The 27,130-nt window shown below is 40.9% G+C and overlaps 1 protein-coding gene across 3 annotated transcripts in view; it reads left to right on the top strand.

Annotated features, from left to right (window-relative positions):
• Positions 1-27,130, top strand: part of LOC122429346 (24-hydroxycholesterol 7-alpha-hydroxylase) — an 81,331-nt gene that overhangs the window by 41,488 nt on the left and 12,713 nt on the right. For 2 of the 3 annotated variants that reach the window (XM_043449573.1, XM_043449576.1), the window contains 5 exons: positions 3,825-3,838; positions 6,115-6,238; positions 9,758-9,891; positions 17,500-17,595; positions 18,450-18,538. In XM_043449573.1, coding sequence (XP_043305508.1) covers positions 3,825-3,838; positions 6,115-6,238; positions 9,758-9,891; positions 17,500-17,595; positions 18,450-18,538 — 457 coding nt within the window. The remainder of the gene's footprint in view (positions 1-3,824; positions 3,839-6,114; positions 6,239-9,757; positions 9,892-17,499; positions 17,596-18,449; positions 18,539-27,130) is intronic. The other variant, XM_043449574.1, reaches the window with a different exon arrangement.

The following is a 27,130-nucleotide window of genomic DNA, read 5'->3' as shown; positions in this document are numbered from 1 at the left end:
GAAGAGGAGTTGGCCTCTGCGAACCCCTCTCACACGGCAGTGAAAGGGACCCTGTCCTCTTCCCTCTCGGGGCAGATGTAACGGGGGGCTAGACAGGTGCCTCATTCTGCGCTTGCATTAAGCACAGACAAAAGGGTGTTTGCTGCCCCTGAAACAAGGAAAGGTATTCCCACACCAGGTGACGAGCCTGGCACCGGCTGTGTGGGCTCTTTGTGTCTCATTGAGGAACAGTTCCAGGCTTAAGGCCCACCTTTGTGTTGGGGTCGAAAGACTGAACGTGAGACCACCTTTCCCAGCAATAGGAATCTGTGTCTTTGATGAAAAGAATTTATCCTAAATCCTTCAGATGCCAAAAAGTCACATCCACTGGAAAAGTCAGAAGAACCAGACCTGGAAGTTCAGGAATGAGGGAGGTGTCTGTAAGAAGCTGGTGGCTGGAGGGGGAGATCTGAAGGAACTGACTTGCCAAGCTCCACTACAGTCCCTAAAGCCCTGATGCCCGTCTTCATCATCCGTGGGCAATCTCTCGGCTTTTTCCTTGCTTTTCCCAGTCTGTATCCACCACAAACAGCTTAAGCTGTTTTTAAGCCTCCCTTTCCACTTTACTTCTGTTGTTCCTATTAATTTAACTGGTATTTTTCTTATATAAAGCTGTTGGTTTGGGGTAGGATCCTTAGAGAGGAAACTATTAATAACATTAAAAACACATATATATGTGAAAGTGAAGATGCTCAGTCATGTCCGACTCTTTGCGACCACATGGACTATAGCCTACCAGGCTCCTCCATCCATGGGATTTTCCAGGCAAGAGTACTGGAGCAGGTTGCCATTTCCTTCTCCAGGAGATCTTCCCAACCCAAGGATTGAAACCGGTTTCCTGCATTGTAGACAGACGCTTTACCGTCTGAGCCACCAGGGAAGTCCCATATTTATAAAACATTTAAATAGAGAAAAACACATATTATGTTCCTATATGGGAAGGTTTAATATCATGAAAATGCCAACACTTTTCAAATTAATCTATGCTTAATTAATTATAAAAAGAATTCCAATGGTTTGGAGGGGGAGGAAATTAATGAAATGACTTAAATATTTTTTGAAGAAGAAATGTGATTAGAAAGACTATTAGAAGCATGAATTAGTAAGGCCAAAACTTATTAGAAAGCTGCTATAAGAAGAGTATACAACTGCCACAGGACAAATAATTGATCATTGTAGCCCTTGTTTGCTAACCTTTTGCCACAATAAAAAGCAAATTCAGATTCTTTTCTGCCAAAGCTAAAAAAAAAATTATTAGAAAAAAGTCATTTTTCTATTTTGTTCTACATTCTCGAGGTCAAGTTTCTAAACTACCAGCATTTGCAATGAGCTAATAGTCTACAGACCTGCAGTCATTAGAGAGGCTATATTTATAGTCAGTTTATAGGGAAGAGCAGTGAACTAAAAAGCATGTAACTCTACAGCCTAGCTTAGACTTTATAATCTTTCATCTACTCTCATCTGTTTTTCTCTTGATTTTTTAAGATAAATTTAACTTGTATCTTTCTCACAGAATTTTGTCTCACAGAACATGTATAATAATGGGCATGTACAGTAATGAACATGCCCAATAGTAGAGGAAGGAAGCTCGCGTTTTAGAAGGAATAAAACCCAAAGAGTACCTCTTTTTTCCTCTATTGAACAAATACTTAGTGGTTCCAGATCGAGAAGGCAGAGTAGGCAGAACTTGAGCTCAGCTCCTCCTGTGGACACACCAAGACTGCATGTGGAATGCTTTTCTCTGGGAATGACCTGAAGTCTAGCACAACAGATTTTCTGCAGCTTGGAATGTAAACAGAATGCCGTGTCAAGGTGGGCAAGAGGGTCAAAGATGCAGTCTAGACAGAACCCATACCCAGAGTGCGGGACCCACTAGCGGGAGAGATATCACAACTGTGGAGGTGCCCCCCCATGGAGGGAGGGGTCCAAGTCCCACCTGGGGATCCCCTTGGTAGCTGCACAAGGAAGATGAGCCCCCGTAACATTTGGCTTTGAAGGCCAGTGGGGTTTCCAGTTGGAAGAGCTGGAGGGCTGTGGAAACTGAGACCCTGCTCTTGAAAGGTTCACATATAAGCTCGCTTGCTCTGAGGACAAGCACAGAGGCAGGAAAATGTGAAGGGCGCCTGGGTCACAGACTGAAGGAGGCTCACTGGTCACTTTGGGAGTGGTGCTGGTGGGGTAGGGAGCTGAGACACGTTCTCCAGGGATGAAGGCACAGGCAGGTGCCGTTATTTTTAACCTCTCCTTCACCTAGCTGGCCCAGGACTGGCAAGCGACATTTCTGTCACTCTCCATCAACTAGCTAACACCATGTGCCCCAGCCCAGCATTCCCCTGCTCCACCACCCCCTTAGTCAGCCCCTTCAAAGTGGCCCCCGCCCCAGCTGGCATGTGACCTAGCTGGCACGGGCAGCTGTACAAAGTGGCTCCACCTCTGGGAAGCCATTGCCTGCACACCCTGAGCCCATAGCAGTCAAAGTAGAGCCACAGAGCCCCAACCAGGGCACAACTGTGATCCAAACACAGCAGGAGGGTGTACACAGCACGCACATGGGACACCCCAGAGCAGCTGGCTCTGGTGACCACAGGACACCTTCTACATAAGCCTGCTCTTTCAAGAACAGGAGCTGTGGCTGATCTACCTAATGCATACACACAGACACACAGGCAAAGTGAAAAGAGAAAGGAATTCTTACAAACCAAAGCAAAAGATAAAAACGTCAGAAAAAGAACTAAATGAGATGATGGCAATTTACCTGATAAAATGTTCCGAAATTATAGTCATCAGAATGGTCACAGTTAGGATAAGAATGGATGGACTCAGTGAGAACTTGCAAAGACAGAATATATATTAAAAAAAGACCCAATCAGAACTGAAGAATTCAATACCTGAAATAGAAAATACAGTAGAAGAAATCAGCAGCAGATTAGTAGATGTAGAAGAACGGATCAGCAATCTGGAAAACAGGTTAGTGGAAATCACCCAGTCAGAACAGCAAAAAGAAGAAAATGAATAAAAACCAATGAGGATTAAGACTCCCTGGGACAACTACAAGCGTACTAACATTTACATTAGAGAGGTCCCAGAGGAGAAGAGAGAAAGGGATGGAAAACCTATTTGAAGAAATAATGGCTGGAAACGTCCCTGTCCTGGTGAAGGAAACAGGCAAGTCCAGGAAGCACACAGAGGTCCAAACAAGATGAATCAAAGACACCCACACCAAGACGCATTATAACTAAGTGTCGAAAGTTACAGACAGAGAGAGCCTTAAAAGTTTTGCAGTATTTCTTTTCACTTTTATAAGAATAAGTGCAGAAAAGGGTTTATTGCTATCGCCTTCTGGGAGAGAAGTCACCAAATAAATCTTCATCGCACTAAAATTTTCCAGAAATCTATAACCAGTATGTTCTCACTGCCTATTAATAACCAATGTTATAGGGTCATTGGATGTATAAAACCTATTGTCAATGCTGTTATCTACTTCAGGACATTTTATCCTTTCTTACTCCTTCTGAGATGTTCTAACCCTTTCCAGTGAATGCAGATTTCTTCTGTGAAGGAAACAGCAATTTTATAAATTTATTAAAAATATTCCTGGAACAGAAGTAGAGTTGTTAAAATTCAATATTTGAACATTATGTATCATATTCAATTTTTTTTTAATTCCTGAAATGAAGGATAGGGCATAAGACACTTGTTTTGTGTTACTCTGGAATACCGTAAATTCTTTATTTACTGTTTCTCTTTAGCTTTGCCTCTTCTCTAAAACCTGATTTTTTTTTCAGGAGCTTATCTTGAGGTCTCTGCTTGAGAAATATGCCAAGAAACTAGTTTTCTACCTCTGCCACCAATTGATATCATTGCTTCATTACATTTTAAGAAAAGTCACAGAAATGCTGGGTTTTTTCAAAGCTGTTACATTGTTTCCCCAAGTAACAGTATAAAGAAAACACTAACTTTTATTATTTGATATTGCTTTTTAGAGAAACCGTTATAAAATTTGGGAAGCAAATTTCATGACCAAATTTTCGTAGGCATCATTGCTTAAGGTTATTACATCAGATTCTTTACTTTCTTCAACCTTTATCTCATGTATTTTTTTTTAATCCTAGCTCACCCTCCTTCATGTGTTCTATGAACTTTTGTACACACTTTAACTTTAAACAAGCTGTTGAAAGACAACCTCTGTGAAGGAAGACAACCTCACAACATAGGACAGAAGTCAGAACTGAGAATCCCTGCTTCCAAAAGTAAAGAGATGGTAGAATGTGCAGGGATGCACTCTTTACATTTCAGTGGAGTTTTGTTTTGTGTTGTTTTAGCTGCTCAGCATTCCGGATCTTAGTTCCCAGACCAGGGATCATCAAACCCACTGCGCTGCAGTGGAAACGCAAAGTCTTAACCTCTGGACCACCAGGGAAATCCCTCAGTGGACATCGCTTATGCTTGACTTCTCTTCATCTTTCTGTGTGCCTTTCATTGTGGGGAAGCACGGAGCCCCCTCAGTCTCTGTTCAATCCCACCTTCTGGTTCAGTCACCTCAGAATTATGTCTCAAAGATCTGAATGACTCAGCAAATCCCTGTCATTCTCCCTTTTTCTCAAAACATGAGTTATTTTCCCCAAATCATTAGTTAAATCTATAAATCTATAGTCCTTCAGGACTATAGGAACAGAAATTTTGTATTTTATGTATTTATTTATTGAGAGAGAGTGTGCATGTGTGTAAGGGGGAAGGAGCCTGAAATACGAAGGAGACAGAGGAGTCATCTCCCAGAGAAGGACCTGCTTTAGTGATTCCATTTGATTCATGTTCCTTTTTTAAGCCTAAGAAATCATATATTTTATAATTAATTTTGGAGTTTAATTTCCTTTCTCTCTGCCTGGTTGCACGCTACTCATCCTTCCAGGCCTAGCTGAAACTTTAGCCCTAGGCAAGAAGGGATGAACGCCACTGACAGTTGAATTCACTCTTAAGAAACTTATCTTGCAATTATTTGTCACCAGATATTATTTTGTGTCCTTGTGTTCAAACTCGTTTAATACAATGATGGTGTCTTTCTCATTCATTTCTCGTCTCAGGAAGGTGATGAGACACAGTGAACAAGTATAAGGGCTTTCAGTGTAGACAGACATAGGTTTCAAGGCTGCCCTGTCGATTTCAAACTTCTGTTTGAACACATGATCACTTAATAGATGGCAGATTGTGATGAGGAGCAAATGAAGCAGTCCGACATGTTGGTGACATTAGATAGTCAAAAATTAGTATGATTCTCTTCCTATCTCTTACAGCACCTATGTTTGGGCTAGGAAATAACAGATACAAAGCAAATTTATATTGAGTGCATAAATGATGAACTAATAGAATTTTAATCTATTCTACAGCCTTAACAAATATAAATTACAGTTACTGTTCTAACATGCTTGTCATCACGTGTGCGGAATCCTAAAACTATACATAACAGTTTAGAAACGTTCTTCGCTATTTCTGAACTCAGGAGTTATCCTTTCTTTTATTTGGTTTCCAATATCCTATTATTGGTTTGACTTCTATTGCATTTGTGCCGAGAACAAAACAAATGTCTTCTACATTTTACCCCAAATCACCCATAGTTTCTTCCCTGGCAGTCTTTTATACTGGTCCCGGTCTCCATTAGGTGCTAGCCCTTCTGATGATTACCTTGGCATTCTTCCAAGTGGAGCCTTCTAATTTTAGAGTCAAAACACTGGAAGAACAAACCACAGATGTGCATTGAATTATGCACAGTATGGGTACAGAGCTATTTCTAAGAGTTATAATAAGAAAGAGCTTTAACCTAAAGATGTTGTTTGGAAACAGCATCTCTCCCTTTCTTTTTCTTTGTCTAGTCTAAGAATCCTACCTTATTTTTCCTACCTCACACTGGGATTTGAGAAACTAAAAATATCTTATTAAAACATTTATTTTCCAAGTGTAGTCTGCATCTCTCCTACAATGGCAGGTCATAATAGATTTTAAATATTATTTTCAATTCAGAACAAGCTTTTGTTTATTATATAATACAAAACATTTTTTTGCACTTTATAATTCAATTAGTCTCCTAAGAATACTTCAGAAGGAAAAAAGAAAGCAAAACTTTTCTCCAAAAGAAAGTCAGAAACTTCACTATTCCTGGAGTCCAAACTTTTTCAAGGCCAGAATTATGGCTGTCGCAAAGTAGGTAAGTCACTTTGGAGTCACACAGATCTGATTTCAAACACAAATTCTGACCATTGACAGTCATTTATTCTTGATTAAGTAGAGAAATCTTTTATTTTCAAATCCTATAGCTGCAGTAAAATAAAACACAGGAAATACTAGAGGGATTGTTTACTGAATTTATCTAATGTAGATGCTCTAGATACATTTTTCAAGAGAAAACTCTTATTTTAAGTAAGATTTAGAATCTGAATTGCAGATTGTGTGCTAAGTCACTTCAGTCATGTCTGACTCTGTGTGACCCTATGGACTGTAGCCCGCCAGGCTCCTCTGTCCATGGGAATTCTCCAGGCCAGAATACTGGAGTGGGTTGCGCTCCTCCAGGGGATCTTCCTGACCTAGGGATCAAACCTGCGTCTCTTATGTCTCCTGCATTGGCAGGCAGGTTCTAAATAGATTTTTAAAGAGAAAAGTCATTATTTTAAGTAAGATTTAGAATCTGAATTATAGGTTATCACTGATCTATTTGTAATGTCCATTTGGCAAGGGCCCTCGCTTGCTGGGGCCATCTTGGTTTCCAAGATAAAGGTGAAATTGTTCTGAATCCCCTCCAAGAATTCTAGGAATCTCTGGAAGAAGTGGGGGAGGTGGCCGGAAGTGGAGGCCTGTGCCTCTCAGAACTTCTCTTGATCGTCAGTCTCTCATTTCCTAATTTCTCTCCTCCCACTGTCTTTTCCTTCCTGGATGTTCTGTCTCTTTTCTGAATCTCACTGCCTCCTGGACACACCCAGGTCTTTATTTCCCCAAGTGTTGACTTATGGTATGTGTTATCTGACTTTATTAAAATATTAAAAATATGGGACAAGGAAAGAGAATATTGCACAGTAGTCAGAGGCAGCTTAAAAGCGAGGGTATGACATAAAGTTGAATTTTCTGCTCTTGAAAGTTTCACCCGGCGTTTCTCCCAAGGTGAGTTTTCCCCATGTGCTGTGCTTACGCTCACTCAGTCGTGTCCGACTCTTTGCAACCTCAGGGACTGTAGCCCACCAGGCAACTCTGTCCACGGGATTTCCCAGGCAAATACTGGAGTGGGTTGCCACTTCCTACCCCAGGGGAATCTTCCTGACCCAGGGATCGAACCTGTGTCTCTACAGAGTGTTCCTTAGCCTCCTACTAGGTTGCTGGTCCCCTGCCAGGTCGCTGGGTCCCCTCTTGTCGCGAAGCCCCTCCAGCCCTGTCTCACTTTCTGGAGACCCCAGCAGCCCCAGTTGCCTTGGGCTGCTTTTGCACAGTCATCGATACTCCCTTCTGTCTCGTGTTTCCACCACCGGGCTAACGTATAGCCTTCTTTATTAGACGACTACATCAGTCTTCTAACATAGGCCACCAGGCGGTGCTTTTCATTTCCCTTTCTTTGTTTCTTTTTGAACTCAAGGAGGCTGGCGGTCTACAGTCCATAGGGTCACAAAGAGTTGGACAGGACTGAAGCATGCTTCATCTGAGCGCGCACACGTGCACATTCCGAAAGAATCTCAGTTCCCCTCATACAGTTTTAAGTTGATGTTCTCAAGATTGTTATCCTGCATTTCAGTACCCTCCCTGCTTTTAAGTGTCTTCGAATATCTTACATCTCACAGAGTGGTTTCCTTGTCCGCGTGGAAACCAGTTATCCGTGCTCCTCTCTTACCGCCTGGACTGAGTGTATGGCAGGAATACCTTCATGGCTGTAACCCTGGTGGAGCCCGACTCAACTCCTGGCGCTTGCTCGGGGCTCAAAAATCTGTCAAGTTTAGTGCAGTGTATAGAGGCCCCTATGGGGATTAATAGAATCAGGGCTCAAACAAAAACCCTGGTTCCCAGACTCTGCTAAGCAAAAACATTTGCTTCTGACTCCTTGGGAATTCCACATGTGCTGACTGAGAAGGTTTCCCAGGCAGCACTCATCCAGCCCTCTGCTGCAGGATGGGCTGACTGTAGAACCAGCCTTATCTAGAGTCAGAGAGATGCGTCTGGAGACCCGCATTCCACTCCCAGGCACTGGTTCCCAGTACAGTTGGGAGGCAAATGTGAAAGTTGCCTTAATCAAACTGACCATGTTGTTGAATTTATTAAGCATACACTGTCAAAATGGAAAGCTGAGTTGTTTCAAGATATTTTCAAAGTGTAAACATTTTACTTGCTGCTGCTGCTGCTAAGTCGCTTCAGTCGTGTCCAACTCTGTGCAACCCCATAGACGGCAGCCCACCGGGCTCCCCCGTCCCTGGGATTCTCCAGGCAAGAACACTGGAGTGGGTTGCCATTTCCTTCTCCAATATTTTACTTAAAACACCATTAATTAAATTGTCTCATTTGATCAAAGACCCTGACCATATGTAGGTCCGTAAAAAGATCAACTCAGGTGCCTTCCGGAGAAGGCAGTGGCACCCCACTTCAGTACTCTTGTCTGGAAAATCCCACGGACGGAGGAGCCTGGTGGGCTGCAATCCGTGAGGTCGCTAAGAGTCGGACACGACTGAGCGACTTCACTTTCACGCATTGGAGAAGGAAATGGCAACCCACTCCAGTGTTCTTGCCTGGAGAATCCCAGGGACGGGGGAGCTTGGTGGGCTGCCGTCTATGGGGTCGCACCGAGTCGGACACGACTGAAGCGACTTAGCAGCAGCAGCAGCAGCAGTAGGTGACATCAACCATAATATTAGTTCAGGTATACAACTCACAGTAGGAATGTTTGATGCAGCTATGTTTGGGAAGCTCATAATTCCAGATGAAACACACATGTGCCATCGCCCCTTTCTTAATATTCTTTTTGCACCCTCTGAAATGTATGATTAGATGATTAAAAAACAGAAGCAAAAGTGAAAACAGTTCAGCAGGGAAGAGATAGGAGAATAAAGTCATACCTCTTACTTTGTACTTCCTTAAAAATTTTATTTGTTTGGCTGTGTCTGGTCTTAGTTGTAGCACACGGGATCTTTAGTTGTTACTTGCAGGGTCTTTAGTTGTGGCATATGGAATCTTAGTTACGGCATGCAAGCTCTTTAGTTGTGGCATGTGGGATGTGGCATGTTCCCTGACCAGGGATCAAGGCTGGTCCCCTGCACTGAGAGTGCAGAGTCTTAGCCACTGGACCACCAGGGAAGTAAGTCCCTTACTTTGTACTTTTGATCCCTGTCTTTTATTGCTCTTTCCTTAAGTGAAATGAGAATTTGGACAAGAAATAATGAAATGAATAAACTTTAACTCTTTTCTGACAGGGACTGTCTTAGACATTTGGTAGCCATAGGACTTATAAGAACCGAAGTTGGATACCAATCCATTACACTCCAGTAATCAACACTGGTTTAGTTTTTCATGCCATCCATTTTATCTTGGTAAGAGGAAAATGATAAAAAGAGATAATAAATGACTAAACTTGGTATGCAAAGTTAATAGTAGTATTGACACTTGATATCAGAGGCAGTTCTTAAACTATGTTGATGAGCTTACATAAAATCACTTTCTGGCCTCTCTAAGTCCATTTCTTAAAAAATTCTCTTTGCAGGTAAAGATAAGATTAAAGTGTCTGAGGATGACTTGAAGAAACTCCCTTTAATTAAATGGTGTATTTTGGAAACCATTCGTTTACGAGCCCCTGGTGTCATCACTCGAAAAGTCCTGAAGCCAGTTAAAATTTTGGTGAGCTTTGATTTTGTTGTAAAATAATGAACCTTCTAGAAAAAAAGTAGATATTTTATCCATTTGTTGTTAGATACTTTCCTAATTTCCATGAAATACTGAGTGACACTGGAACAGGTTACTAGTAAAAGCTGTGCAGTAACATTTTGTTAATATAGGTATTTATCTGTTGGCAACTGTTTTAGCTAAAACACAACCCTTTTGTAATCACGTTAGCTATGTGGTTCTGTATTAGAATTAGTACAAGCCTATTTCAAGCAAACTGGTAGGTTGGATACTCTCTTCTCTGTTGGAACAACCAGTGAGTACCCCCTCAGCTGGCATAGGTTGAGGAATTGAGGGCATGAGGAAGGTCCTTTAGGATAACTGGAAGACAGTGCAGGCCTCAGATCACAGTTACAGGTACACATAACAGGAATGCTGTGGGTAGCTGCAGCTGATGTTAGGAATTAACTGAGTGAGATCCTTTCTGTGGGCCAAGTAGGAGAATTTTCTCAAGTGCACCATAAAAGATATGTGCATATGGCAGACATTTAGTTCAACATACAGTGAACCAATCAGGCAGAACAAAATAATCTTTTTTAGATGATTGACTTGGGGACTGAATTATCCAGATAGGTTGTATTTAGTCAGCCCTCCATTTATATTAGCTTTGTTTATACACAGCTTGAGAGTGCCTGGATTTAAGTCAAGAAAATTTTGTGGTAGTAGAACACAAAAGAGACAAAAAATCCAAATTTTATACAAGTTGCAGCTTGCTAAATACAAAGGAAACATAGTTTATTTAACTGATCTTATGCAAATTGTAGCTTTCAGTTTTAAAGGGATTTTTTTAACAGTTTTTGCTTTTAAATAACCAAAGTATTAATTATATTAGACTATGAATATAAATGAATATATATTTAAATGTTTATAAATCTAAATATATATATAATTTGTATAATAAATGTATAAATATTTATATAATAAAAATATACATATTGATTGGAAATAGTCAAACAAATTCATGCAGTTAAGTAGAACAAAGTGTTTATCACTCTGAATATTACTATTCAATATAATTGTTATTGAATTTTTATTAAGCCTTATTTATATCCTGGCCAATAGATAAGTAGCTGAATTGCAGAAAAGTTAATTGTCTGAGAAAGACAAGTGGATGTTTGTTTTTATTGTTATTTTAAGCCTACAGTTCGTATACAAATTCTGTTAGACCTATACCTGAATTTTTCTGCTATTTTAGAGTGTAGAGGAGAAAAAGACCATAAAGAGAAGCTAAAAGAAGAAATTAAAAGTTGCTTAGACTCTCACAAGTCAGAGATAACCACTGTGAATATTTTGATATTACTGTAATTTTAGAATTTTATCCTGTAGTATGTCCATTAAAAAATAAATTGAGGTCACACCAAGCTAATTTTCTCACAACTTACTTTTATTTTATTTTAACAATAGATCCAAAATATTTTAATCAGTATAAGACATTTATATCAGTTTGAATTACAGCATAATCTAATATTGAATATATGGACACCAAATAAATTTTTGAATCAGGTCCCTGTTACTGAATATGTATATGGCTTCCATTCTTTCACTATTATAAACAGTGTAAAGATGAGCATTCCTATCGCTAAATATTTGTGCACAGTACCGATTATCTTCTTAGTGTAAATGAATACAACTTGGTTCTTTTAAACATCAAATATTCTCTGACACAAAGTAGAATATCTTTGCTGAATATATTAACATGTTCCCAGGAGTTTGGGCCATAGAAACATTCATAGATGAGATCACCTATGTCTTGACCAGTTGGACAACTGGTCAAGTTTCCTTGCTATGAATTCTAGAGGTATTCTCCACTGCTCTTTCCTGATGGAGTCTGAGCAGAATATTTATTTTTGCTCTCGTAATTACTTCTTTATATATATTTATATATATATGAATAAGTGAGAATGGACAAGCTTTTTCTGCTTTTTCTGGTTTGCTCTGTCCCTCCTTCTCTTTATTACGCCAGCTTTCCAAAACTCTTAACCTTCTATTTGTGCTTTCTAAAAGGTCTCATATTTAGTACCAAGCTAACCTGCAAGAATTCCTAGGGAAGAACTAGACAAAAAAAGTGTTGGAAACTGTGAATAATTGAGGAATGTTAGTTAATTCTCAAGGTATTAAAACATGCAGGAAAACTACAGTAATTAAAATGGCATGATACTGGTGTCAGACCTGATATTCAGATCAATATAACAGACTAGATAAGACACAAGCCATGCAGAATATGTGATATTGGATAGATAAGTCTTTATAAGTACCTGAAGAAGAATGAGATTAATATATGGTTTGGGATGACTGGCTAACAATGGATTTTTTTTTTAGCTTCTAGAATAACAGTTCTCAAACTTTTTGACCTTATGGACTCTTTCTACTTTACAAAATTATTAAGAGTCTCAGAGAGCTTTTGTGTATATGAGCTATATTTATCAATATTTGCTGTATTGGAAAATAAAGCTGAGAAATTATTAAATGTTTATTTAGTTGTTGTTGTTCAGTCACCAAGTAATTCATTTTAAAAAGAAGAAACCTAATACATGTTAAAGTAATAATGTGATTTTATGAAACATAACTATATTTTTCAAAACACATAAAAAATAGAACAGCATCATTTCAAGCATTTGCAAAGATATCTGAATTCCCATATATGTGTCTGTTGTCAGTCTGTTGTGATATATTGTTTTCTACTGATGGAAATGAAAAAAATTCAGCTTCCCACAGACATGTAACCAAAAAAGGAAGGAGTATTTTATTAGCCTTTTCAGATATTTTTGTGGCTATTCTTTGATTCTACACTAAAACTCAACAGCAATACTTTTTTAAGTTTGTTGCAATCTGAAATTTTATCAATGAATTTTTTTTGTACTTAGTTACATTAACTGTCATGCTTCCCTGGTGGCTCAGTCAGTAAACTCCACCTGCAATGCAAGAGACTGCTTACAAAGTAGGAGACCGGGGTTCAATACCTGGGCTGGGAAGATCCCCTGTAGAAGGAAATGGCAACCTACTGTAGTATTCTTGCTTGGAAAATTCCATGGACAGAGGAACCTGGAGTCCATGGAGTCATAAGAGCTGGACACCACTTAGTGACTGAACCACCTCCACCATCCCATACTTTGAATAAGTCTTTTATTCAGGAATGATTTTTGATCTAGGTGATTCTCTGCAAAGGTCTCAGGACTCCCAGAAGACCTAACCCACCTTTGAAAGCCACTGTTGTGGAGAGAGGGCTTCCCTGATAGCTCAGTTGGTAAAGAATCTGCCTGCAATTCAGGAGATCCAGGTTAGATTCCTGGGTCGGGAAGATTCACTGGAGAAGGGAAAGGCTACCCATTCCAGTGTTCTTGGGCTTTCTTGGTGGCTCAGCTGGTAAAGAATCCGCCTGCAATGCGGGAGACCTGGGTTCGATCCTTGGGTTAGGAAGATCCCCTGGAGAAGGGAAAGGCTACCCACTCCACTATTCTGGCCTGGAGAATTCCATGGACTATACAGTCCATGGGCTCACAAAGACTTGGACACAACTGAGCGATTTTCATTTCACTTCACATGAATATCATTGTGGAGAGAAGAGAGCTTTTTAGGTTTAGGATTAATCAGTGAAACCACAATGCAGATGAACAAACTGTACCATATCAAAATTTAACATATCCTATTAAGTATAGCCTAAATTAAATGTAAGCCAAAAAATTAAGAATAAATATCAGTCTAAGCACAAGGCAAGTGTAAATAATTTTAGTATTTAATGAATTCACAGATCAATAAGTAAAGCACTAATACTACATAGATTACTGAGGGTAGGACATGAGGACACAAATTTTATGGCAGAAAATAACTTAAAATGAAAAATAGTAAAGACATAAATTCTTGAACAGCCATCAAAAAGAACGTATTTAAAATGTCAGGTTAGCAGATAAGAGGGTAATGAAATTGATACTCTCATATATTGCAATTAGAAACATTATCTTGCTACAAAATTTGAGGGAACAGTTGAGCAACATGTATGAATAGCTTTAGACATTCAGAAGACATAGGACATGTATATTCTCATGTCATCTGAACATCTTTGTTAAAAGATTTTATATGACAGTGCTTTGTGAAAGAAGATACTTGTGATAGCATTATTTGTTATAGAAATAATAGTAGAAAATGATTAATTAAGCATCCATTGGAGAGAAAATTATTTTATATGAATATATAATATAAAAATAATACTTATGCTATAATGTCAAGTGAACAAAGTAAGTGTCAAAAATTATTCAATAGGAGACAAAAACAATAATATGTATATACCGGGTTCATTTATGCATTTGTAAATGATACGTATCAGTATATACAAGCAATGGACTTCCCAGGTGCCCTGAGTGCTAAAGAACGTGCCTGCCAATGCAGGAAACACGGGTTCCATCCCTGGGTTGGAAAGATCCCCTGGAGTAGGAAATGGCAACCCACTCCAGTATTGCCTGGAAAATTCTGTGGACAGAGGAGCCTGGCCGGCTACAGACCATGAGGCCACAGAGAGTCAGACACGACTGAGCAACTAAGCACACTCACATATATAAAGAATAAACTCTATTTAAAAACAACAACAAAAACCTAAACTGCTGTTATTAGCTAAAAGTACTAGAGGGAAGTCTTGCCAGTTGATAATTGTCTTTTGTTGCTAGAACTCTGGTTGCTTTCTGTTTTTTCTATTTTCCTGAATTTTCCCAAGTTTCTAGAGAGCAGTTTTTTATTATACAGAAGAATGCACTTTTGTAAAGTACTTTTTTGTAAAGTACTTTTTCTTTCTTTTTTTTTTTAAGCAGCTCACACCAGCCAAGCTCCTGGCCAAGAGCTAGAGACAAAGAGTGTGCTTTTGTGGGGGCAGGCTCCTCTGATGGATGCTTTGCCTTTCCAGGACTCCTCTTCTCTTGAATCAGAGTCTGCATTCCTTGCACCACTTTAGGTGTTGACATCCTTCTTGATTTACAGCAGAGACTCCTCTTTGCTCATCAAGAAAGCCCGTCTCCGGTCTAGCAGATGAAGTTGTTCTGACCTCACAGCATCCCTATGGGGTGGGCTGGTCAAGATCACTTCGGTCTACCTGACAGATGCAGTTACTGCAACACAGAGAAGTTGTGACTTCCACTTCCTCGTGATCTGTGCCCAGTTCTCTGACTGTTTTGTCTCTCCCTTGGTCTTTTTCTTCATCTGCCACGTTGCAAGGACAGGACCGTTTGGACCGGACATGATGATGTCCATTTGCTCAGACGGTTCCTCTGATACACCCACGTCTCACATCCTCCTCACTGCCTCATCCGCCTGGCATTTGCTGCTGCAACAGGAGGTCCTTTCTAGTCTCCTCCCTGTTGTGCTATGACTGCTGTTTCTGAGGCCCCCTTTGAAGTCTTCCTCCCCCGGCCTGCTTTGTGGGCTGCCTCAGGCAGTGTCTATGTGTCATGATGCCAGGTCAGCAGCCACTGAAGGAGCTATGAGGGTGGGGAGGGGAAGGTGGCAATCGCCCTGATGGACACCTGGCCCAGGGCGGCCCCTAAACATATCAGGGCCCTCGCCAGCTGACTTCGGAATCAGTTGTGTTGCTTCTAGCCTCGGTTCCAGCAGAGGTAGAGTGAACACACAGGACTGGGATCTCACAGGTCTCTTCCCACTTTAAAGATGTTAAGAGGATGGAAGCAAAAGCCTCCATCTCTCCTCATTTTGATCTAACTCTCCAGCAATCCTGGTACCGAAACCATGAGACTCAAGGACTACTCAACTCCCATGGGAACCAACGGGGGTCTGTCTCTTGGGTTAAACAGGGACGGCCCCCTCGCCTCCCCTCTCCACTCGCTGCTTCCATAAAAAGAGATGTTTTCAATTGTAAGATGCTGCTGTTCTAAATACGTAGATTTCAAGTAAGTGTTTTGCAAATACCTTGAGAAGACTTCAAAACTCTGCAGGATTAAAGAGGTGTGGCTTTTGCCGCTTGGCACAGGGAGTTACTAATAAAATACCTTCACCTCAGTAGAGGTGATGGCTGTCTAGCCATCTCACACCGTGAGGGAGCTCTTTGTCCTCTGGCCCCTGGAAAAGGTGATATAAAGATGATTACTTTTATAATTTTATTCTATTATTTATTTATTTTTGGCTGCGCTGGGTCTCCATTGCCGTGTGCAGGCTTTTTCCAGTTGCAGTGCACTGGCTTCTCATTGTGGTAGCTACTCTAGTTGTGGAACACGGATGTGGTAGTTCCGTGGGCTTAGTTGGCCCCACAGCACATGGGATCTTGGATCAGGGGTCAAACCTGTGTCTCCTGCATTGGCAGGCAGATTCTTTATCACTGGACCACCAGGGAAGTCGTGTAAAGATGATTTTGTGAAACAGTTTTTAGTTCTCAGGCTACAGTCCAAAGGGTCGCAAAGAGTCAGATGCGACTGAGCAACTGAGCGTGCGTATGTTATATATCAAGAAAACCTACTATAAGGTGAATGGAGAAGGATACTGCAGACTCTGCTGCTTGAGGAAACATGTTTATCATCAGTTTCACAACCACCAGCACCTCAAACGTGAAACAAACCCAATAAGCACACAGCAGTTGCTTTGTCCTGTGTCTTCCCAATCAGTTGTCTTCGACTTCTTTTCTGCCCTAACTGCTGCTGCTAGAGTCAAACAGAGAATTCTCTGCCCCTTCCCCTGACACTGTCATTAGCACTCCCAATGTCAGGACACCCGCTGCTCTGTTCTTAGTGTTGGTATGGCCAGTGTCCTGTCTCAGAGTTAGTCTTTTCTGCCCCGGAACCTCAGAATCCACTGTGATGTCCCTCATCAAGGCCACATGCTACAAACCCCAATGCGTGCAGGCACACTGCATTCGTGTCTGACTCTGCAACCCGATGGACTGTAACCTACCAGGATCCCCTGTCCATGAGATTCTCCAGGCAAGAATACTGGAATGGGTTGCCATGCCCTCCTTCAGGGCATTGACCCAGGGATCAAACCCATGTTTCCTGCATTGTCAGGCAGACCCTTTACCACTAGCTCCACCTGGAAAGCCCAATATCAAACATCAAAAGCGGCATTAGAGTGTGTCTTAGCTGCTCAGTTGTGCCCGACTCTTTGCAACCCCAAGGACTACAGCCTACGAGGCTCCTCTGTCCATGGGATTCTCCAGGCAAGTGTACTGGAGTGGGTTGCCATTCCCTTCTCCAGGGGGTCTTCCTGACCCAGAGATCAAACCTGGGTCTCCTGCACTGCAGGTGGGTTCTTTACCATCTCAGCCACCAAGGAAGATCTCACATCAGAGTAGACTTAAACTAGTAAATATAATACTAAGAATTTCACATTTATCTACTGTCTTCCCCCATGTAACCAAAGATATATGTATGTGTAACTAATCATCAGAATTGGACATCAGTAATTGCCTACATTGGAATATAGAAGTGAGTCATCCAGGAAAGAGACTTGTCTCACCATCAGTTATATCATGGATATGTCTTCTCTCGAATATGGTTGTAGGATGAGTTTTAATGACCCATGATCTCACTAAAGCAAACTTCAAAACATGACTTGGAACTGATTTTTCTGTTGTAGAATTACACTGTTCCTTCTGGTGACTTATTGATGCTGTCTCCATTTTGGCTACATCGAAATCCAAAGTATTTTCCTGAACCTGACCTGTTCAAGCCTGTAAGTTGTCTCTTTCCATATACATTGTCCTTGGATTTCCTCTTTATGCTAAGAATATGAATTCATAAATCAATTAGGGCTATTAGCATTAGGAAGTCATATTTCTCTCTGGTAACTAAAGCTATGAAGCACAGATTAGATTTGTAATGTAAGTGGCATAACATTTACAAATCAGAAAAATTTTTCGAATAAGCTTCACCAACTTTAAAAAAAATTTTTATCTGAAACGAGCAGGACATGGCAAAGCAAATATGCTTGATTCTGATAGAAGCTTTATTTCATGTTCTTCAGGCAATTGCTTCTGTTATTGGTTTCCATGGAGTACAAGAAATAAAAATGAAGCAAATTAAAACTGTGTTCTGCTGTTTCTTAGAATTGAGGAATTACAGCGCAAAATAGAATTTTAAGAGGTCATTTGGTCCACTCTCTGCCTTTAGGTAAAACTGTCAAAAATGGCATCCAGATGTATTCATTCTACACACCAAGCTTTCTCCAACTGGGAGGGCTGTCAGTGTCTCCTTGCTAAATTTATTACCAAGGGCAATTTTATGATGGAGACTGAGGCCTTATTATAAATATTCTTCCTCTTCTGAGGTCAATTCTGTGGTTGATTTACATTATCATTTACATTTGCCACTTAACAAAATTTCTTTTTTAAACCTTTTTATTTATTAGTTCGTGTTCCAAAAACATAATGGTGGCTGATATTAATAACAGGTTGGAAAAAATGACCAACAACCCTGCAACTTTATATGCAAGGATTAGCTGTACAAGATCATTTTTAGCCTAGAGAAATAAAGTTAAGCTTATTTATATAAGACTGAATTGGAAAAAAAAATGCTTTCTTCCCACAGGAACGTTGGAAAAAGGCAAATTTAGAGAAGCATGCTTTCTTGGACTGCTTCATGGCATTTGGGAGCGGGAAGTACCAGTGTCCTGGAAGGTCAGTGTGACAGCTGGGTCACATTTATCCAGAAAGTCTGCAGAAAGATGAGGGCTCAGAGGGGGAAAGCTTTGGCTTAATCTCTCTTTTCTCTATTATCGAAACTAAAGGACATCTAGGAGACCACATTCTCTTTGGTTGGCCCATCGTATTGTGTGATGTCTTTCTGGGAATGTCTGCAGTGGTTTCTGATTGGAGACCTCGTGAGAATTAAATATTACAGTTGCAGCTGCCAGATGAAAGCTGGGTTTGTGTTTCAGATGTTCAGCTTTCCTATAAGGATGATTTGAAGTGCTTTGACTTCTTTTTTAAGGATAAAGATAGTGTGCGTGTGTGCTCGGTCGTGTCCAACCGTTTGCAACCCATGGACTTAGCCTACTGGGTTCCTCTGTCCACGAATTTTTCCAGACAAGAATACTAGAGTAGGTTGCATTTCCTTCTCCAGGGGATCTTCCTGCCCCAGGGATTGAACCGAGTCTCCTGCATCTTCTGTATTGGCAGGCAGATTCTTTATTACTGAGCCACTTGGGAAGCCAAAGATAAAGATAGAAGTATCAGTATTTCTTGACATGTCCATAACAGTGTTATGATGGACATTTGCTGGGGTTACATAACATCTTTAACTTGGAGCATCACAGCAACTTATTAGGTGGTTTTTGTTTATTGAATTAGTTTGGTTCTATAATAACCTGCCTCTGATGTCTTTTAGAGTAAAATTAATATGGTACCCAGGCTGACTGTTCAGTGTGATGCCCTGTTCTAGTGCAAGTTACTTACTGTTTATTAAGAAGAAACCTTTTTGAACATCTCACCTGTAGCAGGCCCTGTACTAAGCATTAGGAATAGAACATGGAGAAAGATGGACATGGTCCCTGACCTTGTAAAATGTACAGCCTACATCGAATAAATACCATTTCCTCATTGGAGATGGTTCTGTTGGAGAAAAGTAGATACCTGTTTATAACGAAATCTCACTCAGTGAACATACAAATCCTTTAAAAATTCTGTATTCGAAATATTGTAGTTTTTAACTTAAGGCACTCATCTTCATTGTTTGAGCATAATTGAAAATGAAAGTGAAGTCGCTCATTCGTTTCCGACTCTTTGCGACCTCATGGACTGTAGCCTACCAGGCTCCTCCGTCCATGGGATTTTCCAGGCAAGAGTACTGGAGTGGGCTGACATTTCCTTCTCCAGGAGCTCTTCCTTGGATCTACCCAGGGACCGAACCCAGGTCTCCTGCATTGTAGGCATACGCTTTGCCGTCTGAGCTACCAGGGAAGCCCTAATTACCAATCCATATTTGTGATTATGACTTACTCAACAGCATCCATTCAACTCCTCCTTTGCTATACATTTTATAATACCAACTTGCTTTTTGTAATTGACATGTGCTCCAAAATGGTTATAATTAGCCTTGGCCAACCATGGAAATTCTTCCTTCCTTCCTAGAAGTTGTTCTAGAAGCTGAGGGGTAAGTAAGCAGATTGGTGCCTGGTGTTTCCCTGGAGACAACTATTCATCCTTGACCTAAACTGGTCAATCAGATTGAAGGGAGAGACGTTTTTCTTCTGTGCGTAGGAGAGAGGCCCCCTCTGTCCTCTCCCACTAGAACTGAACAAGCAAGCAGGTAGCTCCGGTTGTTGCCAAGAGCTAAGCTCAAGAGCAATAAGCTTTAGGATGGTATGGAGCGTGTGGACACAGAGGAGAGATATGGGAAAAGCCTGGTTCATGAGATGTCCCGTGTCACTGAATCATCAGTATTGAGGAGCTACTCCACTTACTGTTATGATAGATAATAAATATTTTTATCTTGATAAATAATATATATTACATGTAATATATGCGTGATACATGTTCACTATTTTTTAAGGCAGTTTGCGTTGGAGGTTTCATTGGTTAGACCTGAGAGCATGCTCACATGCCCGCCAAAGAAACTCCAAAGTTGAATATTATAATTGAGTGTCATATGCTGTAAGAGAATAGTATAACAAACAAAAACAATAATAACTACAAAACTCCATGAAGCTCATCCTTCCTCTAATATTAGTTTTACTTTAGAAAAGCAGTTCTTAAACCAATAACATATTTGTTATTTTTGTCATCTACTAATATCAATGTTATGAGAGTAGGTCTTTTAAAAACATTAGCTAATGCTTTTTTCCAGTCCCTTTATATGTATATTCCTAGGTGTGCCTAAAGATTTTATTATAAGCATCTTTAAAATTAAGCAACCAGTAGTTTAAACCAAGGACTGAAATGCTTTGCCATGCAGCATATAGAGTGGGCCAATGGTCAAGGAATCACTGGTGACTGTGGTTTGTAGGAGAGGCTATTATGATCTTACAGTGATATCTCTTGAGGCTGGCAGACATTTGCTTGAGTTTGATAGCAATGGGTCCAATAGTGGGGCCATCACAGTTCAGCTCAATCAACAGTATATTATTTATTCAGAAACTATACGTTTTTCAATTACTGAGCTCATACTGTATGTTCTGCAGTGGGTACTGCAGAAGCTTTGGGCAAGAGTAAGACATATTCTCAGTCCTCAGGAGATGACATCTGGAGGAGAATATCATATCGAGTTCACAAATAACTGCAAGGAACACAGGATGAGAGATGGCCAAGTGTCACACTGTGGAGATTCAAGGGAGGATGTATCTGATCAGGGTGATCTTAGACAGTTTTCTGGGGAGAAAAGCCTTTGAAGAGTTAGATGAACTTCCGGACAGAGGAAGCGGTAAGCAAAGGGTCATTTGGTCAAGGGTATGTGGGCTAGGAGTTATGGTTTTATTAGTACTGGCCAGTAGTGACTAGAAGACAGATTGAAAAGGTACATTGGTCCAATGATATATTACAAAGATTTGGGTAGAGCAGACTCGAGTGAGACATGCCTTAGGTTATAAGGTCATGCTAGCATTCCATCTCAGAGACATGAAGTGGTGGAATCTTATCAGATTTGGAACATGATTAGAAATGGTGATCAGCTGAGAGGGAGGATTTGAGGAGGGTGGTGGCTTTGAATCTACGTGGCTGGAAGAGATGGTAGAAATAGAGAAATTAGGAACAGGAGCAGTTTGGGGGACAAGGCGTTAGGTTTTCTTTCAAAAACTTTTGAGTGCAAAGCGCAGCAAAATATATATCATATAACCAAAATCTGTAGGCTGAATATGAATGTTGAATAAATATGACTTAATTTTAAAAAACCAACTCAGCTTATTTAGTTTTCTATTAAGTTTCTGTTTTTAATAGTCCGTAATTTTTCTGTTACTTATTTTAAACAGCCAACCTATAAAACATTAAAAAAAAAAAAAAAGCAAAAACCCAGAAAATTGTTCATGAGGGTGAATGACTTCATTTGGACAGCATGTGCCAAGAAAGATCTTTGCACTAGAAATGTAATCCCACAAAACCTTAGTATAATCCCTAGAAAATGCACCCATTCTTAGTTTGTGTGCCTCAAGCCAGTTTATTTTCTCATGTACCAAACACTCAGTGAGTCAGAGAAATTTGCCTGTGAACTAGCTGATGATCAAAGTTTGTCAAGAAAACATTGCGGCCTTGCAGCTGTCACCCCTTGGTGTTTAGGCCACCAAGCCAGAAGAGCCCCTATCCCAAGTGAACACTGAGTAAGAACTTGATGCTGCCATCAGCCGCCAACCAAAAAGCAGAATGGAAGAACTAGAGTTCCTCCTTGAAAGACAGGAGTTCAGAAAGTATATTTAGAGGATGAACCCCTGGCGAGACACGTTTCTGCAGTGGAAGGGAGTTCTTCCCAAATAAATCTCCTGCTGGAGAAGTCTAGTGATTGTGCAGAAAAACAAGCAGGAGAAAACACGTGAACTACTGGACTGTACCAGCCATCGTAGCATACAAAATGAAGAATGGACATTTTCCTGTTGAACTGTGAATTTCGATGGAGGAGTAGGATGGGGGATTTCCAGTGTCGAGTGGGTGTCTCTGAGAGTCGATGATCTTAGCAGAAAGGGATGTGCCTGCCATACCCACCCCTGGCATGCACATCAAAGCCAACAGTCCTGTTTGCCCTTGGTGCCCATCCCTGCAAGAGGATCCCAGGGGGCTGTGTCATTGTGCTGATTGATACGGGTTAAATTCCAGTGTAAACAATAGCTCTGATCTTTGGCAAGATTACCCTCCCCCCCCTTACAAAGGCATGCCTGGATAAGAAAAGGGTGTAATAAGAGGAAGGCTGCAGTACTGGAGACCTGGAAATGAAGCTTGGACTTCTCGGGAAGAGAAACTGGGATTTCTACTTTTTGTGTGTATTTGGGTTTTTCATGTATCCTAGGGCAGGGAGTGCTAGGTCACAAAGTCATGGACTCATCTTGAATGAAAGTCACATCACTATTGGAAAATTAATTCAGACATAGGTCCAGCTGATAGGAGATTAGATTCCTGGGTCAGGAAGTTCCCCTGGAGAAGGGACAGGCAACCCACTTCAGTATTCTTGGGCTTCCCTGGTGGCTCAGACAGTAAAGAATCCACGTGCAATGCAGGAGACCTGGGTTCCATCCATGGGTTGGAAAGATTCCCTGGAGGAGGGCATGGCAACTCTCTCCAGTATTCTTGCCTGGAGAATCCCCATGGACAGAGGATCCTGGGGCTACAGTTCATGGGGTTGCAAAGAGTCAGACACAGCTGAGTGACCAAACACATTGCTGTTATCTCTTGGGCACCTAGTATTCATATGATTATCCTTCATTCAGTAAATAGTCATCAATTGTATGCTATATGTCTGGGTAGAGTTCCAGGAGTTACCTTGGAAAACAAAATAATGGATGAAGTCCCTTTTCTCAAGGGGCTTATAGTCTAACTCAAAACACCTCAAGACACTAGAGAGATTCAAAGACACATAGCATTCCTGAATTGCTTATAATGCAGTTGGAGAGATGAGACATAGCAACATGAAAAACAAGGCTTACTTAACAGCGTAAGACGGCACTAGAGAAATGCCGGGTGATTCATCTATATCATAACTGCCATAGGAGTTCAGAGGAAGAAGCATTGAAAAAGGCTTTGTGGACTAGATGAGAATAATCAATAAACTGCACAGAAGAAAGCATACCTGCCTGAAAGATAGTGGTGTCAAATGCTGAGGGAAAAAAAAAGCTAAGTGCTCGTAGGAATGTAATGTGCCTATATGTTAGTGGTAGCAAGGCAGCTCTATATTTGGGGTTTGTGAAGCTCTGAGTACAGTTGTTTCTATGTGTTTACTATATTAATGATAATGTAATTTGTTTGGGGGTCAGGGGGGGCTTCCCTGATAGTTCAGTTGGTAAAGAATCTGGCTGCAATGTGGGAGACCCCGGTTCAATCCCTGGGTCGGGAAGATCCCCTAGAGAAAGAAATGGCAACCCACTCCAGTACTGTTGCCTGGAAAATCCCATGGATGGGAGGAGCCTGGTAGGCTACAGTTCATGGGGTCGCCAAGAGTCGGACATGATTGAGTGACTTCACTTTCACTTTCTAACCATCTCATTCTCTGTCATCCCCTTCTCCTGCCTTTAATCTTTCCCAGCATCAGAAAGTGAAAGAAAGACCCAGCATCAGGGTCTTTTTCATTGAGTCGGCTCTTCACATCAGCTGGCCAAAATATTGGAGTTTCAGCTTCAGCATCAGTCCTTTCAGTGAATATTCAGGACTGATTTCCTTTAGGATTGACTGGTTTGATCTCCTTGCAGTCCAAGGGACTCTCAAGAGTCTTCTCCAACACCACAGTTCAAAAACATCAATTCTTCGGTGCTCAGCTTTCTTTATAGTCCAACTCTCACATCCATACATGACTACTGGAAAAACCATAGCCTTGACTAGATGGACCTTTGTTGGCACAGTAATGTCTCTCTTTTTAATAAGCTATCTAGGTTGGTCATAACTTTTCTTCCAAAGAGCAAGCGTCTTTTAATTTCATGGCTGCAGTCACTATCTGCAGTGATTTTGGAGCCCAAGAAAATAAAGTCTGTCACTGTTTTCATTGTTTCCCCATCTATTTGCCATGAATTGATGGGACTGGATGCCATGATTTTAGTTTTCTGAATGTTGAGCTTTAAGCCAACTTTTTCACTCTCCTCTTTCACTTTCATCAAGAGGCTCTTTAGTTGCTCTTTGCTTTCTGGCATAAGGGTGGTGTCAGCTGCATATCTGAGGTTATTGATATTTCTCCAGGCAATCTCGATTCCAGCTTATGCTTCATCCAGCCTGGTGTTTTTCATGATGTACTCTGCATATACGTTAAATAAGCAGGTTGACAATCTACAGCCTTGATGCTGATATACTCCTTTCCCCATTTGGAACCAGTTCATTGTTCCATGTCTGGTTCTAACTGTTGCTTTTTGACCTCTTAGGGGATAGCCAATTGCCTTTGAGGAGCAGGGAACCCTAGTGGCTCTGGATTTCATGCGAAGCTGCAAATTCAATTCATTCTGGGGAATTTGTTACATAAACAAATGCATCCTCTCCACTCCAGTTGGTAAATGGAACTGAGTGAGCTGGATTTACTTATATGCTTGTTTCCATTTTCACTATGGCTGTGCATGTGTCCTGAAGGAGATGGGGAAAGGGCCAAGAGTGGGAAAAGCAGATGTGGTTACCTGCAAGACTGAGCAAGGCGGCCAGGTCCTTTATTAACTTCAGCCACACTTCTCTCTCCTTTCTGCTTTACTGAAGAGCAGTGACTCATTCAAAGGCGCACAGAAACCATTGGCAAAATTGCAGTCATTACTTCCCCAACCATTTCATTCTGACACTTCTGTGTGGCTAAGATTTAAGTCTGTCAAGAACAGAAGCAGCAAACTCCAGAGTGATTTTTGATACTTAAGCCAAAGTGCTTCCAAAATAAAACATGCTCATTTGTTCATTTCCGCTCCAAAAATGCCAGCAAGGACCCTCTTTTCCTTTTATTTACCAAATAGATTGCTGGCCCCTCCATGGGGCACAGAACACCTGTACAGGATTTGTATCTGTTGGAGAGAAAGAAAGGCCACTTTGGGCTGGGTATCTCCCCATCACTTTTTTTTCCCATGGGCTTTCTCCCCTCATTAAACTGAACTGCTGCTCTTTAATAAGTTCAGTCACTCTCTTGTTCAGAAAGAAGTTTAAATTCCTGGGAAAAGAGGACTGGAATTAAAGCTGTGCTATATCACAGTATTGCCCATGGGTTATTTTTTTAATTTAATTTTTACTTTATATTGGAGTATGCTTGATTCACAATGTTGTGTTAATTTCAGGCTTCAGCACAGTGGTTCAGTTATCCTTCTATCCATTCTTTATCTCCCCATCATTGACTGTCTCCTTCTCGCTTGCTAATTGCCCTAATTTTCCTAGATTTTCTAGCATCCTAGATTCATGGGAGGCTGGGGTGCTTATTTCAGCCCCAGCTCTGTAGTAATGAAGCACTGTTCCCTAAACCGATCCTCACATCCCTTCCCTTTGCCCTGCCTCCCCTCCCAGTGATTGATTTTAGTCTTGCCTTGTGTTTTAAGTGATACAGTTAACTACCAAGTGAAAGCTTCTATTGAGACTTCTGGGTCAGAAATAATCGTTCCCTGTAGGATGTGAATAAAGAAGCACTTGGCCCCAGAAACTGTCAGCAGCTATTTTCAAACTGCAAAAGCAGGATGAAGTTGGTACCATAGAGCAGAGCAGCAGAGGTGAACTGGCTCCGTGGTTACGTCATTGAACTGTTGGAGTGATCACTGCCTGAGGCCAGCACCAGCTCTAGATTTTTCAGGTGCATAAAGTGATACAATCCCTTCCACACAGAAACCAGCCTGTTGTGGATATTCTGTCACTTGTAACCAAAAGCATCCTGTGAGTGAAAGTCACTCGGTCATGTCCGACTCTTTGCGACCCCATGGACCATATAGTCCATGGAATTCTCCAGGCCAGAATATTAGATTGGGTAGCCTTTCCCTTCTCCAGGGGATCTTCCCAACCTAGGGATCAAACCCAGGTCTCCCACATTGTAGGCAGATTCTCCCACATTGCAGCCACAAGGGAAGCTCCAAAAATATCCTAAGTAATCTATAATTTCCTTAAGAGCAAAAGCGTTCTTTCAAGATCTATTTAACTCCATGGCATATCGTATTAACATATACTAACCACATGAGTTAGTAGCTTTCTAAATAGCTTGGACTTCTTAGGGGATTGAGTTTCATTTAAGGTGGGTATATCACTAAAAAAAAACAAAAACAAACATCACTTCTTAATTTTTTCCTGGAGGGTCTGGAATTTAAGCTATAGCACAAGATCATTTCTTTTTGGTGAGTAGTTCATCTTAATGAAGTCAGTAGTATTCCTTTGCCCTTTTGTTGAATAAGAATGTTTAGAAAGAGGTATCAAATGTCTAGCTCACAGCTCCTACATATAAGACTTTTTCTTCTAGGAGGATCAGTTAAAATAATCCTGGCTGCAGCTCTGAAGACCAGTGGCCTCAGAGACTGTACTCCCACTAGGATCTGATTCTTATCTCCCCAATGAAATAGAAAACAGTGTCTCAAATCAAGAAGCTCTGAGGTCCTTTGCTTTCTCTCCCTTTCCCCCATTTAGATATATCCCATTCCCTTCTCTTCTGTT

Source organism: Cervus canadensis, chromosome 28 (assembly GCF_019320065.1).
Source record: "Cervus canadensis isolate Bull #8, Minnesota chromosome 28, ASM1932006v1, whole genome shotgun sequence".
Lineage (NCBI taxonomy): Eukaryota > Metazoa > Chordata > Mammalia > Artiodactyla > Cervidae > Cervus > Cervus canadensis.
Note: the sequence above shows the minus strand (reverse complement) of the source record. Positions and strands in the feature narration are given on the sequence as shown.